Here is an 18,626-nt window from a genome sequence, read left to right on the forward strand (position 1 = left end):
TGAATTCTTAGGGGTCCAAGCCCCTAGATTGAGAACTGTTAATATAGATTTCTACCAGATACCCATTTACTCCTACTACTGAAGAGTCTGAAGTACATTCCTTCCCATTTTCCTGCCCAGATTTAGGGCTACTCAGTAGATGGGTTATATGTGTTGTGAGAAGGTGATGGTGTACTTGGCCTGCAGCCTTGTGAGGAGTCTATAGTCCTTTCATTATTGCCTTTGTTTTTAAGTTATTTCATGGTTGGTCCTCAGGACTTCAGGAGGGAGGATTCAAATTTCTTCTGTTGTAAGACTCCCAAGGTGGGTCAGAGTTGGCCAGAAGCATAGAGAAGATTCTATACAGTCAAGTACCCACTGGAGGAATGTAGCAGGACTGACCATGTCAGTCCCTCTGCAGTTATCTGTAATGTCAGATTAAGGTAACCACCTAGAAGCTGGTAGTGGCCCCTTCCTTTCCCAGGAGACAGATGTAGCCCTAAAACACAGAAACACCTACAAGGAAGGTCTGGGATTAGAGTAGTTCTCATCACAGAAAACCCCTCTTCCAAGCCTGGTCCTAGGTAAAATGGCCATTCTGTATCAAAGTCAAAGAGCAGAAGAGGACCCCTTTTGGCTGGACTCCTATTGCTCTTGCAACTCAGTTTTATTTCATCTTTGCTCTGTCACTTCATGGGTACCAAGAGCCTTGGCCAAGTATGAGGAAATGTTCATTATTATTATTTGCTCTGACTACTCTGCACAAAGATGCCAAGTAAGGATGGAGTAAAGATCTTGGCAATTACTCCTGCCTTGCACAGATGAATGGTTGTAGTCCACCTAGTCCCTTAGTTGTACTTGTTTGTATTCCAAGCACTAAAGGCAGATATTCAGTATCCCTTTACAATCAAGATGCTAAATATCTGAACTCATTCACCAGCTCTTATAAAACTTGCCTTCTGGGAACTGAAGACAAAGCAAGGATTTGTGACTACTGTGGATCACTTCGGGAGCTGCCTTGAGGCTGGCCATTTGTGACTTGAAGCCACATCTTTCACTGAGGATCCAAACCTTGGATCATCTTTTATTTGCTTGGGCTACTAAGGGGTCAAGGTGATGTTCAGGATGTAAAAAAGATGCTGCAAGTGCCTGCGAGACCAGGTTTTATGGCAAGCTAGAGCCACCACTAATTCTCTGCAATGACTTCACAGGACTTGCTGAAGCATAAGCAATGGACCTACAAGTAATCAGATGTGCAGAGCACACAGATTACACATGCTGAGAGAACAGGTCATGGTCCTGCAACACAAACTTGCATACACTAAAGATCCCAGGTTGGCATTTTGGTCGATGCTTAGCATTTTGGTTTGTGCTTAGCAAATCCCTTCCTGCTGTGAGCATCAGGACAGAGTGGGCGACAACACTCAGATGAGCTGTCCTACCCTAAATCCAAAGCAGCACCTCACAGGTCTCCTCTACTGCCTCACTTCTTACTCCAACATGATGGGTGGCTTACACACCTATCCTACTTGGGGCCCCTCTCTCTCTCTGTTCCCTCTTCACCTCTGTCACTTCTACTAGGGCTGGGATTGGCCTGAACACTCCCATCCAGAGAAAAGGCAGGGGCTGCCAGATACATCCTGAGCAAGTGAATATTTAGCCACAGGATCTAGATTAGTGTAACAATGGGGAAAAAAAAGACGGAATTTCCAAAAGGTAAATTTCTGTGTATTCACGCCTAATCTTCCAAAAGTTGTGTAAACAAATTTTTCTACCTTCCCCCATCATTTGCACAATTTTTGTCAAGTCCAAACGTAATTTAAAATGAGGTAGGTAGTTTCTCTCTACTCATGCCTTCATCTTTGTGGCGACTGTTGAGGCCTGTACTTGAAAGCACTATTCTCCCATGTAGGGGGAGCTTCAAAAGTTGGGCACCAGTGACTGGTCGAGCTTTTCAGTTGGCTATTTTCTCAATCTCATCCAAATCATCCGTGTCCAATCTTTCTATTTTCTTATCTGAGGGAAAAAAAAGAATCAAAGAGAAATCAACATGGTGTTACTGTGGAGACACACACCTAGGGAAGGGGCAGCACAGCAGGGATATGAAACACACAGGTCTCTGCCCTGGGTAGGAACAAGTCTGCCTCTGGCCACATTCATCCTTCATTTATCCCCAAAGGCTTCTGATGCCTGAGAAACAGACACTCACAGCAACAGTCAGAGGCCGAGACCCCCAGCCTGGCCAAGGGGGAACTGTCATTCACGTCCCTGACACTGAACTCTCCAGGTGTGCTCTTTGAGAGCTTCCATATTGTAGGGAAGGAGGGGAATGGGGACAGGGACAAAGCCTCCCTAGGGGCCACGGGAAAACCTACTCTTCCACCCACCCCTGGATTTGGCCCTATAAGGAAAGGGCCCTGATAGAGGACAGTCCCAGGGACTCACTAAAATGCTCCTGGATTCTGTTGAGGATGTTCATGCTGTGCTTGCTGTCAACCATGTTCACTGCTAGGCCCCTCTTGCCAAAGCGGCCAGTGCGCCCAATCCGGTGCAGGTAAGTCTCATTGTCTGGGTTCCCATCCTTGTCCACGGGAAGGTCAAAGTTGATGACAACAGAAACCTGTTCAACATCGATACCTGCATGAAGGAGAGTTGGAGAAGAGTAAGGATGAGAGACAGAAGTCACTGTCACTTGCCCACAGTCAGCCTGGTGCACCAACTTTGGGTGGAGGGAGTCAGGGTGGGCCAGCTCTGGGATTCACAGACAAGCAGCACACAGCAGAACCCAGAGGAAAACCATAAGACTTTGGCAGGTGCTAACAAAATTATGAAGTCAGTAAGAGAGCCTCTGCTAGACACAAGTGCCTGGAGATGCAACTGAAACCTCAATGGATGCCCCAAGAAGAGCAGGTGCTGTTCTAGACCAGTCAGAAGCCTGTACATTTCCTTCCACCAAGTCAGGACTCGGGTTTCTGTGAAAGTTCTTATCTGCTGAGGGAATCCAGCCGCCTAGAAAAAAATATCGCCAACCCTGCTGACCTCTCCCAAACCATCCAAGTTTTTCATATATGAGGATTTTTCTCACTACTCTGAGTCTGGCAGACCAGGACAAGTCTCTGCTCACCACGGGCACACACGTTGGTGGTCACCAGAACCTTCTCTTTGCCCTCTCGGAAGCGCTCAATCACCGCAGCCCTCTGCTCCACCATCATTTCACCACTCAGCAGAGCCACCTGGTGGCCTTCTTTTGAGAGCTCTGCTGCCAGCCAACTGGCTGTTTTGCGGGTCTGGAGTGAAAAGAATTGTTTTAAATGAAGATACCTGTAAAAAAAAATGAAAACACCTGCAGGAAAATGGCTTTTCGCCATTTATATTCATGAAGACCCTGTGGCATTCAGTCAGGAGGTTAGGCTTAAAAGTTTTCAAATAGAATTTTAGCCACATGATTTTTAAAAATTTTTAAAAATTTTTTATGAAATACTTAAGTGATCTTATTGTTCATCTAGGAAGTGTGTGGTTTCAACCAAAGGTTTTCATTAAAAAGTCTTATCTTCTTAATGTTTTAGCATTATTTCATTGGGTGTTATTTGGAGTTTTTTCTTTTTTGAGATTTTTTAAATTGATTTTTTTAAAAAGGGAGAGAGAGAGAAACATAAATTGGCTGCCTCCTGCATGCCCCCTATTGGGCGTCTAGCCCACAACCCAGGACTGTTCCCTGGCCAGGAATCAAAATGGCAACCCTTCAATGCACAGGACTACACCCAACCAACTGAGCCATACCAGCCAGTGCTGGAGTTCTTTTCAAGTTATCTCTAAGAAATGGGATTCAAGAAAGTTCGGATTTTCAGAGTCTTCCCCTTGTAACTCATTATATTAAGAGGAGAATATGCCCTAGGGCAGGTGGAAGTGATTCAGTTTCTTTCTAGTTCTATGGAGGGAACCTGGTCCTCCTCAGCACTAAGGTGGAGCCAGCTGAGAGGGAGGGGAATGGGCAACACCTTTCCATGAGCTCCTCCTAGGGCAGGCCTGCTCCTGCTGCTACTCACATGGCAGAAGATCATGGCTTGAGCAATGGTGATGGCCCCGTAGAGGTTACACAAGGCCTGGAACTTCTCGTCTCTGTTATTGCACAGGACGTAATACTGCTTGATGGTGTCCAATGTCTCCTCCTCACGTTTCAGTTTGATAATGTTTGGGTCTGGAACCACTTTCTGGGCAAATTTCCAGACAGAGTCTTCAAAAGTGGCAGAGAAAAGCAGCATCTGGCAGTTCCTGGGCAGCATCCTGCAAGGCAAGGCCCAGGTGTTTGGCATGACCCTGAGTTTCACACTGGAACAAACAAGCACAGCCTCCCCGGGCGTGGATGGTCTATATCCCTAGGAAGGTGGCAGAGGTGGAGGAGCACTGTGGGGAAGGGGCAGGAGCAGACATGGGGCAGAGACAGGGTGGTGTTAGATTCCCTAAGTCTTTTTCCTCAGCCCAGGCTGAGAGTATGGTCATTGCTGACATGGCCCATCAAACACATGCTTCTGAAGGTTCTGAAGCAAAGAAGCCAGCATGAGAGAGGAATTGGATATAACAGGTGTAGACAGAGAGAGGAAGATTTTTATTTGTAGATCAGGAGGCTGGGAAGTTCCTCCCGGATCCAGAGTCTTACCTTTGGATGCGGATACTCTGATCTTGGTGGCCCTGAGTAGCTATCATCACATCAGCCTCATCCAGAACAAACACCTTGATCTTCTTGGGGTCAATGAACTTGAGCTTGGCACACCAGTCTAACACAGTCCCAGGGGTGCCAATGACAATGTGCTCACTGATCTTCTGACCTCTTTCCACTGTGGAGACAAGATGTTTTTCATGGGTATGTCCATAGCAAACCTGGCTCTCCTCTCTGAGAAATTCTAAAGCTGTGATGTATTTTAATGCAATTGTTTTGATGTTTGCATTAATATTTTAAGGAAAGGTTAGGATTTCACTACAGTATTTAATCAAAACACACAGAAAAGACAATAAAAAGATATATTAAGGATATAAACAAGATTTAAAAAAAACAAAACCTCTTCAGTAGTATTCTTTTTCATTCTGTATTCTCTTTCAAGGATCTGTTATCTTTATTTCTTCTCTGTCAACATCATTCTCCCTAGACCAGGACTGCATTTCTTTACAAGTAGACTTTTACAAAGTTCTCATTCCAGTACACTCTGCCCCTCAGTTCTCCCAGCATCTACATCAAACAAGTCAGTTGCCTTTACATGCCCCATACCCAGGTCAACAAACAGGGTTCATTATGAAAGGCTTTGTTTTTTCAAACACAATCTACCTCTCTCTCTCTTTTTTTCTTAATCCGCACCTGACGATATTTTTTCCATTGCTTTTCAGAGAGAGTGGAAGGGGGAGAGAGAGAGAAAAACATCAATATGAGACAGACACAATGACTGGTTGCCTTCTGCATGTGCCCCGACTGGGGCTGGGGATCCATCCTGCAACCGAGGTACATGCCCTTGGCTGGAATTGAACCCTGGGCCCTTCAGTTCATGGGCCAATGCTCTAACCACTGAGCAAAACTGGGTAGGGCACAATCTACCTCTCTTAAAGTGCTTCCCAGACTAGGCCTGGCAGACCATGACACATTCTTGGCCCTGCGAAGTCTGAAGTTGAGAATTTGGTTCTTCATTTTCAATTAGATGGTACTTACTGATTCAAATTTTAGTACTTTAATTATACTCTTGACAAGACATATACAAGCTCCCTCTAGTCACAGCCAAAATTTTGCCCAAATGTGAATGTTGAGTCAATTCAAAGCTAACAAATGCTGCTGCTTATTTCAGTTAACAATTACTGCCCCTCATAAAACAATTATTCAGAATTCTCTGCCATTCTAACTCAAATCCAAACTGCAACATTTTAAAGGTCTTATGACAATTTTTCACTAAGTTTTATTACCTTACTTTTCTCTTCAGAACTGACCTCACATTAGGGCATTGTACGCAGAGTAGATTTCTGCGAGTCATAAAGTCATAGGTTTGTGTTAAAGATCCATAGGACTCAACCAAACTTCTAAGAAAATTTAAATTACTTAAATATTATCAGTTTGCTGTAAAACAAGAGTAGAAAATATGAATAAAGAAGAAAGAGTAAAAATAAGCTCCCAGAGTTAATTGCCATGAACATTCTAGGGAATTAAATCCAGAACTTGGAACATTTTATAAGAAAATAGGTGTGTTCAAAAAGTCAAATATAATGGTTGGGGGGAATATGAGGGGACTGTTCTAGATTGAAAGAGACTTAAAGAGGTACAATAACAAATGTAGTGCATATACATTGACTCGATCTTGGTTCAAAAACAAAAGAGCAATAAAGAAACACTTGGGACAATTAGGGGAAAATTAAAATGACTAGTATTTATTAGAGAACCTATTAATTTTCTTGGTTGTGATAAGGGTATTGTGGGTATGCTGAAGAATGTCCTCATCATGAAATGCATATTAAAGTATTAGGAATAAAAAGCCACAATGTCTGCAATTTCCTTTCAAATGGTTCACCAGAAATATCCACATATATATAAAGCAAATATGGCAAAATGTTAAGTTTTCGAATCTAGGTGTTCATTGTATTATTTCAACTACTGTGTAAAATTTTTCAAAATACAAAGAAGTTATCAGCTTAATGAATTAGGATCATGTATTCATACTCACATTTATTGCCTCGAACAGCATAAGCTAGCTTCAGCTCAGGGTAAAATTTGCCCATCTGCTCAATCACTTTTCCCGTTTGAAGGGCAAGCTCATACGTTGGGGAAAGGCACAGACACTGGTAGGAAGAGTGCAGAGTGAGAATTCAAGACAGTAGCTCTTTTGCAATGGGGAATTACCATCAAGATTTAGTTATTCTTCCAGCTAAGGCTGAAGGAAAGAATATGTAAAGTGTACAACATTTGATTCTTTAAGCTGCAGAGTCATAAGGTAGAGTTCTTAGGGGTCAGAACTGTGGCTGGGTAAAGACACTTGAAAACAGCTACTGGCCAGTGGAGTATGAAAACCTACATGTGAGCAAGGATCTGAAATTCAAATTTGAGATAAGCTTCCTTTTCACTTTCTCAGAAAGTTCTCGAACTTTCAAATGGATGAGTAGTTGTAGATGAAGGAGGTTTTTCCTGCAGTTAAGGAGTCAAGGCTATCAGCAGTATCCCAGAACTGGCAAACCATGGAAGGGAACAGGATTTATTATTTTTTTTTAATCCTCACCTGAGGATATTTTTTCCAGTACTTTTCAGAGAGAGTGGAAGGGAGGGAGGGGGGAAGAGAGAGAGAGAGAGAGAGGGAGATCAATGCGAGAGAGACACATTGATCAGTTGCCTCCCGCATGCACCCTGCCTAGGGCCAGGGATGGAGCCTGCAACCGAGGTATGTGCCCTTGGCTGAAAGCAAACTTGGTACCCTTCAGTCTGCAGGCGGATGCTCTAGCCACTGAGCCAAAGTGGCTAGGGCAACAGGATTTTTGTTGTTACTAGATCAACTATGTTGTTTGTGCCCAACTTCAGGGGCTCTAGTTTATGTAAAAAGTAATACACGACATGACTTTTAATCCATCAAATGGCATTTCCTTTCTAGTTATGCATTAGCAGAAAACCCAAATTCACCAAAAGCTCTCACCTGGGGGTATCTGTTTGCCGGTTCTACATGGCTGAGCATGGCCAATACAAAGGCAGCTGTTTTACCAGTACCAGACTGAGACTGGGCAATTAAGTTCTGTGGGCTGCACAAGAAAAAAAAAAGTTTAGGAGCTTAAATCTAGAGCCTTGTTACTCAAAAAGTGGTCTGACTCCAGCAGAATCAGCATTACCTGGAATATAATTTACCTGTGCACTAGAAATAGTGACCCTCCATCCCCACCTCAAATCTACTGAAATCAGAATTTGCATTTTAATAAATCCTTTGAGACTGATAGACTATGGAAGTGTGAGAAGCACTGCACCAGAAAACCACCTTAGTAATTGTACCATTCTAGTCTCCTAGAACACTGTTTGGTTTTTGCATACTATATTTGACACAATAAATTGTATATATCCATCTAATGAAATCATGGTGTGTGAATGATATACATATATGTTTACCAAATACAAAGATGATCACATAAATAAAAATTTAAAAGCATATAAAATTTTATATCCATTTAAAAATATACATATATATACACATATGTAAATTTATACAGAAAAACCTCTGCCCTGGCCAGAGTGGCTCAGTTGGTTAGAGCGTCGAACGGTGCACCAAAGGACCATGGGTTCGATTCCAGGTCAGGGCACATACCCAGGTTTTGGGTTCAATTCCTTGTTGGGGTGTGTGTGGGAGGCCACAATCAATGTTTTTTCTCGTCCCCTCTCTCTCTAAGAGAAAAAAAAATTTTAGAAGTCTCCACTTCAAATATTAATAGTATGTGGGGGAGGGAGATTATGAATGATTTTTTCTAACATTTCTAAAATGAGCATGTATTAGTAGTATAGTTTTTTAAAATAATGAACATTTTTTAAAAAGTAGAAAATTAAAAATGGGATAGGGTTGTCAGGACACATACGGCTCAGCAAGCATCAAAGGCAATGCATTCTCTTGTATCTTGGATGGACGGTTGAAACCCATGGCGTAGACTCCCTGGAGAAGCTGTGGTTTCCTAGAAAAACAGTTAATGATGCAAGTCAGTCTCTTTGATTCAGGAAAGAAGCCAAATATATGGGAGAATTTTTCTCTTTTTTAACTGCTGTTACCCACAGCTTATAACTAATAGTACTTGAACTGTGCTGAACTGAGTTCAATGCGTAAGTGCAGATAAAATTTTTATACATTACCTGGAAATTTTACTTAATAGCTCAAAGCAACTAAATTTTTAAAATTAAACTTGAGTTAGCTAAAAGTGTTCCATTGTGATGAAAAAATATATATCTAACAGCCTAGGATCTATCTAAACACAAAAGGGAGAGTAAGAAAGCAAACAAATACTCACAACCGAAGCTCTTCAAAAGACTTCACTGAGTAGAGAGGGGAGTTTGGATCCCGTTGCAAGACTTCCACTTGGTTTGTATTATCGACAAGGTTGTTTCTGATGAGCTTGTTGAGTAAGGACTGGGCAGCTCTGTCCTCTGTCAGGAAAAAGAGAGCAAAGAATTTTAAAAGTCCATGAAATCTACCATGAGCTCATCTGAATTTAACTGCCATTGGTATTTTAAACAGTAATATTTACACTGGGACTTTTTTTCCTTTCTTTTTTTCAAAGAACAGCTTATTGACTTTTAGAGAGGAAGGGAAAAGGACAGGGAGAGAGAGGAAGAAACCTCCCGCACCCCTCCCACCGAGAATTGAGCCCACAACCTGGGCATGTGCCCTGACTGGGAATTGCACCAGCAACCTTTTGGTGTACAGGACGACGCCCAACCAAGTGAGCCACACTGGCCAGGGCTGTACTGGGACTTCTAATTCAAGGTATATCACAGTTTTGATGTATAATTTAATTTGTTTTATTAAAGAGAAAGGTTATGATACTCATAGCATCCATTTGGGCCTCATATTCTTCCTCAGAACTGTTTCTAACAACTGTCCTTTTCTGAGGTTATCTATTCTTCCTATCTAGACCCACATATCTACTCCCCAATTTGCACTTAATATAAACTTAAAATGATTAACTTAATAAATATATCACAACAATGAAAAAACAAATGTTGAAGTCTATATCTTGATAACATATAAGCGGCTTGCATCTTGTTATCTGCGTTGAATGTGTCAAAATATTAAGTTTAATTTTATTAGACAATGGGGATGCAACTTAAAATTTCTTTTATAATGCCCTGTAAAAAATAATCACTCAGGGAGTATTTCCTGCTGCTGCTGAAGTTCATCAGTTGTTCAAAGTAAAATTTCTCTAAAATGTAAACAATTAGAATTCCCTCATCAACGACTATGTTGAACTTTAATTAGCACTATGACTCCCATTAAAGTCAAGCCAAGTTGGGTGTAAAAATGAAGCCTCTTAACAACCCATTCTCTTATGCTGTAGAACCTTAGTATATAGCTCTTAAGACTGTGTTACCTTTCTCTTCTTCATCTGTCTTCTCTGCATTAGCATTGGTCTTGACGACAGCACCTTTATCAGACATAAAGTGGCTGTCATTCAAAATCACATCCCATACCCAACAGCTGAGACAATTCAAATTCTACGAGACACTAGAAATGTAAAGGCCTGAGGAGCAAAAAAAACAATGAGGAAACCAAGCCACAGATAAAAACATTTTACTGTTCCTAAATAAACAAAGGTATGAAACACTGTAGCTTATATTTTAATCCTTTCCTATTCCGAGGCCTCTCACCATACCTCAAAAACTAATGTTAATTTCCCTCATAGCATCAACATTTATGAAATGTTATAGAAAGATGGTTACAGAAGTCGGTGATCAGAAATCACCTTGATGCTCAACACCTATGCAAATCAAATTTCATCAGTACATGAATACAATAATGCCATTAAGAGTCTATGTATATAAACTGTTGATTAATAGAAATGTATACTCAATGTTGTAATTATGTAAAAATATACAGAAAACAGATTATAAGTGAATTCAGTGAGGCAAATGTTACAATTTCCTCCCTATAATATTAAGTATATCAACAAAAATTTAATAGAAATCTTAAGATTTTTGGTACATGATTTCAGAATAATTACCATAGGTTAACTCTCAGATTGCTCACACTTTGTCTAGTTCATCTCAAACTGAGGATTATTTTTAAAAACAGCAATCTTTGGCAGTATAGTCTCATGGTTAGTAATAAATTTAATAATGTATAAGCCAATTAGGCATCCTCATGCTTATATTAAACACAATATAAAACAAAACAATCCAGTTTATTGATTTCCAAACCAAATGACTGCCAGTCTCCTGTCTGGTTACATATATAATATTTTTGCAGATAGTTATGTCAAAACAGGAATACTAAAGTAAATCACCTTTGTTTTCAAACTAGCTTTTTAGTTACTCACCATTGGCATCTGGTTTGATTTTCTCTTCCTTAAGATGCAAGTTGCTCAACTAAATGGAGAATGGGGGGGGAGGGAAAGTGTCAGGAAAATCACTTAAAAGATTTTGAATCAACAGAGCCTTCCCAGTGAAGCTGGGGACACATGAGCCACACACAAGACTTACTCATTAGATAATTCATTAGATTGTTCTGCTGGGCTCCTTTTGTAATCCCTAATTACAATCCATAAATTCCTAATTACAATCCCTAGAGAAAATTATAATTTATGAGTTTGCTTAATTCTCTGATTACAAAGACCTCTCAATAGAATATCATTTGAGTTGTCATGCTCTCATATTCCAAAAAGGAAGAAATTTAAAGAGATATTGGAAAATGTATCTGTAAGTAGGAATCAGTTATGTTACAGGATATGTTTGAGCCACAGGACCACAGCACACCGATATGCAGCCTCTTGTGCTGGATGTTGATGGATGGATGGATGGATGGATGGATGGATGGATGGATGGATGGATGGATGGATAGATATTTTTTAAATATATCTTTATTGATTTCAGAGAGAGGAAGGGAGAGGGAGAGAGATAGAAACATCAACGATGAGAGAACCATTGATTGGCTGCAGCCCACAACCCGGGCATGTGCCCTCACCGAGAACCGAACCCTGATCGCCTGTATCCTAGGTCGATGCTCAACTGCTGAGCCAAGCCCGGCCGGGCTGGATGTCTGATATTTTAAACTTGGAACAGATTGGAGGATTGTTGCAGGCTATGTAATCAAAATACTCAGCAGGCTGAAGTGGGAATAGATAGGAAGGGACAGAACAAAGAGACATTTCAAAGAAAGAATTATCAGGATTTAGATCAAACACTGTAAATTAGGGATATCCTGGCAGGATTTATCTCCCCTATTAGAATGAAAATACCCCTTTAGTTGTCAATCATACCTCAATAAGCTGAAAAAAAAGAAAATACCTTAAAGACAGGAGATATTTTTATTTTTAATCTTTGGATGGAGCAAAAAGCAAGTACTGTAATCTTAAAATACTAAGTGGTACCACACACAATCTAGTCCAGAGTAAAAGTATGAAAATCATAATAAATAGGTATTTCTTAAAGCACCACCCACACAGGTTCTTAATGTCTTGAGGTTCATTTCTGTCTTTCCTCTACTTCTCAGGAGGGAGAAAGAGGAGGAAGGAATGAAAAAGTTGTTTGTTTTAATGGGTGGTTGGTTAGGAGTGGAGGAACTTCTACTGATGGAAACTGAAAAGGGGGTTTCTGGTGTCTGTCTACTTTGGTGTTGAGCCAGAGGGACACACTGGAGAGAATGGCAAGAAAGGAAACTGGCCAAAAATAAATAAATAAATAAAAATCATCATAAAGCAGTAAAAATTTTCATTATTCTAAAGAATAGGGGCCACACTAACACATAATGAGTATGAAGCAACCAGCACAGTATATGATATGTAAGTAGTTTAGCTGTTCAGTGATTTTAGTCTTCACTAAAGTATTCCTCCTCCACATCCTGCCAGTGAACCTAGTTTAAGTCCAATAGTATTCAGGGCTGTTAAAAAAGAGAGAGACTGACTGACTTATTGGCAATATTTATAAGAGTAAGGTTAATAGTATTCACTCCTAGGGTCAGAAGTGCTACTTAAAATAATATGTTAGGGCTGAGGTCTAAATAAGTTAATGAGGTATAAAAGAGTTAGAAATATCCATTACTGTAAAGTATTTTAATATTCAATGGCAAGAGGACAAGCCATTTATTTGTTGATAGATTTTTCAAATCCAAGTTAAGAGTAAGTAGTTAAAATAACTAAAATACAGTGTGTAGGGGTGACAAAAATAAAAGAAAATACAATGTGTAGGAAAAGTTGGCAGCAACAATGTAAATGAAACATGTTTTAATACAATGTGTCAGAATTCTGGAGAAGTTCCAGCAGAATCTAAAAACACACTCAGCCCTCATTTGGCTATAAGGATCTCAAAGCCCATAAGGTAAAAGCAGCAGGACAGTAAAGTTTGTATTATCCACTGCAGTGTGAGTTAACTGAACACTGAAGCTTATGGTGAAAGCAATTAGTTCAGATACCTTCCTTTGCTCTATTTGGACCAAAAATGAAAAACCAGTTTCTCTTGTGTCTTCATCAGAAACTACTTTAAAATTCAGAAAATTAACCAAAAGAGCAAAAACACCCACTTTATAATATCCACATTTTTTCAATGCCTTTAATTAATATTTTAGTTTTTAAGGTACATTAAGATCACTGAAAACTATAGTTACACATTGTATTTTATTCAAAAGCTTTCTGAGAAAGGATTCTTGAGAAATAAGAAGGAAGATTTAATGGAAAGTGAACAGGAAGGGCCTTAGGCAAAATGGTGAAGGAGGAGTCTTACACATCAGTTCTCTAACCCGTTTGCCCTCCTCTAATGGAAAAGAATTATCCAATGGAACAAAGGGGAACACAGGAGCCACTGGGGAATGAAGAAATAAATATAAATAGAATCTAATATTTTCTTATATAAAATGAATAAGAAATGAAGCTTAATGAATATTTAAAATACAGTAACCTAGCACTGTGCATGTCATAGTCACCTATGGTCATGCGATGCCTGTGGGGATCCTCAGTGAGAGTTCCATAAAGGCAGAGGGTAACAAAGGTGTTTTTACTCATTTGTTCAGTTTTAGAATATTGTGATCTATTATAATTTACCTGTGCATGGTTAAGTAGATTCACAAATCTTATCTGGGGTCAACTAACTAATCCATACAATACAGACAAGTAATTTAAAATGTTCCTGCAAAGAAACTGTCAATTATAGATAACAACAATAACAACAATAGCTATCATTTACATAGCACTTATATCGGGCATGTCTATAACTCAATGAGGTAGGTACTGTGATTATCCCCATTTTATAGATACCAAAACCGAGGCACAGAAAAGTTAAGCAGTTTGCGCATGGTTATATAATTAGTAAGTGAGGGACCTGGAATACAAATGCAAGTCCTGCTACAAAGTCTGAGGTCTTAATCTCTATACAATAGTGCCTCTCATAGATAATACTAATCTCAACGAAAATAATAATATAAGGATGATACAAAGGGGCAGCTGCTTTGGAAAACAGCCTGGCAGTTCCTCAGAAGTTAAACATACAGTTACTATACGATGCAGCAATGCCACTTCTAGATACACACTCAAGAAAATTGAAAACATGTTCACACAAAAACTTGTACATGAAATGATCATAGCAACATTATTCATAACAGCCAAAAAGTAAAAGAATCCAAATGCCATCAGCGGACAGGATGAGTGGATAAATAAAATGTGGTATAGCTATACAATGGAATATTATTTGGCAATAAAAGGAATGAATACAGATACCTGCTGCAACATGGATGAAACTTGACATTATGCTAAGTGAAAGAAGCCAGGCACAAAAGACCACATATTGTCTGGCTGGGTGTGGCTCAGCAGTTGATACTCGACCTAGGATTCAGGCAATTGGGGTTCGATTCCTGGTCAGGGCACATGCCCAAGTTGCAGTTTCGATCCCCAGTCGGGGGTGTGCAGGAAGCAGCCGATCAATGACTCTCTCATCATTAATGTTTCTCTCTCTCTCTCCCTCTCCCTTCCTCTCTCTGAAATCAATAAAGATATATTTTAAAAAAAACAAAACCACAGATTGTATGATTCCATTTATATGACATATGTCAATAGGCAAATCTCAACAGACAGAAAATAGATTAGTGGTTGTCTAGGGATGGGAGGTTGGAGGGAAATGGGAGTGACAGCTAAGGCATACAGAGTCTCTTTTGGGGTGATAGAAAAGTTCTAAAATTGTGGTGATGGCTGCACAACTCTGTGGATATACTAGAAACCAGAGAACTGTATGTTTTCAATGGATAAAATATATGGTATGTAAATACCTCAATAAAACTGTTTTAAAAAAAAAAAGTCCTAGCCTGTTTGGCTCAATGGTTAGAGAGTTGGCCCGCAGACTGAAGGGTCCTGGCTTCAATTCCGGCCAAATCGAGCATCGGTTGCAGGCTCCAGTCAAGTATGTGTGGGAGGCAACCAATTGATGTGTCTCTCTCACATCAATGTTTCTCCCTCCCTCCCTCCCTCCCTCCCTCCCTTCCTCTCTCTCTGAAAAGCAGTGGGGGGAAAAATTGTTGCAATCTGGAAGAATACACGGTTTTGCTTATCCACAGTTTTGCTTTCCAAGAATTCAGTTACAGTCAACTGTGGTCTGAAAATATTAAATGGGAAGTTAGAGAAATAATTTGTAAGTTTTAAACTGTATGCCATTCTGAGTAGCATGATGAAGTCTCATACCATCCCGCTCTGTCCCTCAAAACATCCCTTTGTCCAGCATGTCCATGCCGTACATACAGTATAATAAGATATTTTGAGACAGAATGATACCATATTCATGTAACTTTTATTACAGTATATTGTTATAATTGTTCTACTTTATTATTAGTTATTGTTAGTCTCTTACTGTGCCTAATTTATAAATTAAACTTTATCATAGGTATGTATGTACAGGAAAAAACAGTATATATAGGTTTGGTAGTGGTTTCAGGCATCCACTGGGGTAATGGAAAGTATGCCGCTTGGATATGGGGGAACTATGATATATGCAAAATACACATCTATTAAAGGACTTATATCCAGAATATATAAAGAACTTTCCCAACTCAATAATAAGAAAACAATATGATTTTTATTTAAAAAAAAAAAAAATCTTTTAATTGATTTTGAGAGAGAGAGGAAGAGAGAAGGAGAGAGAGAAAAACATCAATGTGAGAGTGGAACATCCATCTACTGCCTCCTGCACATCCCCTACTGGGGATCGAGCCCACAATCCAGGCATGTGCCCTGACCAGGAATTGAACCAGCAACCTTTCAGTGCACAGGATGGTGCCAACCAACTGAGCCACACTGGAAAGGGCAAGAAAACAATCTTATTTTTTAAATGGGCAAAAGATCTGAAAAGCCACTTCAAAGAAGTTACATGGATGGCAAATAAGCATTTAAAAATATTCTAAACATCTTAGTCATTAGGGAAAATGTAAATTAAAATCACAGTGAGATACCACTAGATACCTATTGGAATAGAAAAGAAACTGGCTATGCTGTGCTGGTGAAGATGTGGGGCAACTATAGTTCTAATACATTGCTGATGAGAACACAAAATGGTACAGCCACTTTGGAAAAAAGTTTGGCACATACTAATTTATAAAGTTAATAATAGTCTTAACATATAATCCACCAAATCCCATTATTAGGTATTTACCCCAAAGACATGTAAACATAACTTCATACAAATATCTGTATCCTAATACAAAGTAGCTTTATTCATAATTGCCAAAAACTGGAAAATACACAAATGTCCCATCAACAGAAGAATAAGCAAATTGTGGTACATCCATACAATGGAATACTACTCAGCAATAAAAAGGAACAAACTATTGATACATACAACAACATGGCTAAATCCCAAATACATTATGCTAAGTGAACAAAGCCAGATTTTTCAAAAAGTCACATATTGTATGATTCCATATATATGACATTTTGGAAAAGGTAAAACTATAGTGACAGGAAACAAATGAGCAATTGCCAGAGAAGGGTAGGGAGAAGGGAGTTTAAGGGAACTTTTGGGGAGTGATGGAAATGTTCCATATTTTGATTGTGGTGGTGGTTACACAACTGGTGGTTACACAACAGAACAAGGGAAAGTTTTACTATATATAAATTATACCTCAATAAACTTGACTTCAATTGAAGGACAGAATTTGCGAGATTGAAAGAGACTCATCCAGTGCCCAGTAAAATGGATGAAAATAGACCCATACCAAGACACATCATAATGAATTTTCTAATATTTGAGATAAACAGAAGATTCTCCAAGCTTAGAAAGGAAAAACAGGTCACATCAGGAGTCAGAATGGTCTCAGACATCTCAACAACAAATACAGAAATCTAAAAGGCAAGGGGGGAAAATGCCTTTAAAATTGAGCAGGAAGGTAATTTCCAACCACAATTCTACGCCCAGCCATACTGTTGTTGACCTAATAATAGGGCAAAGTAAGGTATTTTTGGAAATGCAATAAAAAAAACTTTACTTCCCATGTACCTCCAGAAAGCTGATGGATAGCTCCACTAAGTGAAGAAAGATGAAGGGAGGGGATACAGAAAGGACAGGATCCAATACAAGAGAAGAGAAAATCCCCAGAATGGAGGCAAAGGGAAATCTGCCCTGTTCCCCTCCATCCCCCCAAATCAGTTGTGCTCTAAACATAGGGGGAACTAGTTCAGTATGAATCAGGCTAAAAGACCTGGAGAAAATGGAATTGATAATACTTGATGTGTCTGCACATCCTGAGATAGACAACTAGCAAAGAATTGGGGTTGAATTGGTGATAAGTACAAAGAATACAAAGCAAAAACACAAAGCAATTATAAATTCCAAGGAAAAACAAAGTTTTATATGAAAGTAAAAGTATTCATGTTACTAATAATATAAACTTGAAATACTGATGATCTAACTAAAATTACATTATGATAATGAAAAGCTAGGGAATGAAAGGGTGTGTATGTGTGGTGGGGAAAGGAGGGTGGAGGAAAAAGTCAAGATCAATAAATACCTAAAACTGCAAATTTAAGAAGTAGGAAAACAAACATGTTATTTAGGGCACATGTTATTTAGGGTCAATATGGTAAATCAGTTTCAAGAGAAACTGAAAGTGGTGGTGGTGGGAACCAGTGTTTAAAATTTTTTGACTCTTTGAACTATGTGCATATTACTTATTTATCAGTTATAAAAACTAAGACAAAGTCCTTGTTCTCGAATTCACGGAAATAAGTACTAACAGAAGTAGGTTCAAAACAGTATCAGAACTTAAGAATGTCTAGGTGAGAGAAATTAATTCTACATGTTAACGTTTAACACATATCATCTTGCTTCCTGGGTGTCAGGCCCAGAACAAAGTTAAGCAGATCAGGAGAGGATTTACTGACTGTCAGGCCTACCGAGTGGCTCATTCATCGTCACTAAGCAAGGTGAGGGAGCCCACAGGTATGAGTAACCCATGGTCCCTACGCCCAAAAAGCTCAGAATCGGGAGTGGAAAATGACACCAACAAACGCGATTACGATCCAAGGTGCTGACTGATCTCCGATCAATCCTGATTCCAGGAAGACAGGCAGGTGGCTGGGCTCTTCAGAGACGGGAGCGCTCACCTGCGCTTACGCAACACGGGAGGTGGGCGGGTAAACAAAGCCAGCTCAGGGTCCGTCCCTGCCCGCACCCTGTCCGGCCCTCACCAACCCCGGGAGCGTCCGCTCCCAGGATCCGATCCCCGGCCGAAACTGACCCTCGGACCCTTTTACGGCTGAAGCCAACTCACCGACTCGGCCGCCGCTTCCTGCTCATCCACCGCCAGGGCCCACGAGTCAGTAGCCATGGTCCCGGGCGCGGGTGGGACGCTGGCGCTGGCGGACCCCGGGGCTGGCGCGGCGCGATCGCGGGCGGCCGGGGTGGCGGCGCGCCCGGCTCCGGCCCCACAGCCGGGTAAGTCATTCGCCCGGGCGCCGGGGACCGGAAGCGGCGC

At 40.2% G+C, this 18,626-nt stretch overlaps 1 protein-coding gene across 1 annotated transcript; it reads right to left on the reverse strand.

Annotated features, from left to right (window-relative positions):
- Positions 1-713: 713 nt before the first annotated feature.
- Positions 714-18,623, reverse strand: LOC308547759 (ATP-dependent RNA helicase DDX19B). Its single transcript, XM_081118569.1, has 12 exons — positions 18,423-18,623; positions 11,002-11,050; positions 10,057-10,110; positions 8,977-9,112; positions 8,554-8,646; positions 7,632-7,734; positions 6,675-6,789; positions 4,637-4,814; positions 4,026-4,263; positions 3,104-3,266; positions 2,425-2,616; positions 714-1,995 (listed from the first exon to the last, which is right to left on the reverse strand). Exons 1-12 carry the CDS (start codon positions 18,477-18,479, stop codon positions 1,934-1,936), a joined length of 1,440 nt encoding a protein of 479 aa, XP_080974695.1. The 5' UTR covers positions 18,480-18,623; the 3' UTR covers positions 714-1,933.
- Between the last annotated feature and the right edge of the window lie 3 nt (positions 18,624-18,626).

This window comes from Miniopterus schreibersii, assembly GCF_964146895.1.
Source record: "Miniopterus schreibersii genome assembly, chromosome: 18".
NCBI classification, from domain to species: Eukaryota; Metazoa; Chordata; class Mammalia; order Chiroptera; family Miniopteridae; genus Miniopterus; species Miniopterus schreibersii.

Bases quoted from the DNA above. Each gene is read 5' to 3' on its own strand.
- LOC308547759 (XM_081118569.1), bottom strand. From the start codon at position 18,479: ATGGCTACTGACTCGTGGGCCCTGGCGGTGGATGAGCAGGAAGCGGCG. The intron at 9,113-10,056 runs GTAACACAGTCT...TTTTCCTGACAG, and splicing joins GACAGATGAAGAAGAGAAAG to AGGACAGAGCTGCCCAGTCC. The intron at 1,996-2,424 runs GTGAGTCCCTGG...TTTTTCCCTCAG, and splicing joins CAGAATCCAGGAGCATTTTA to ATAAGAAAATAGAAAGATTG.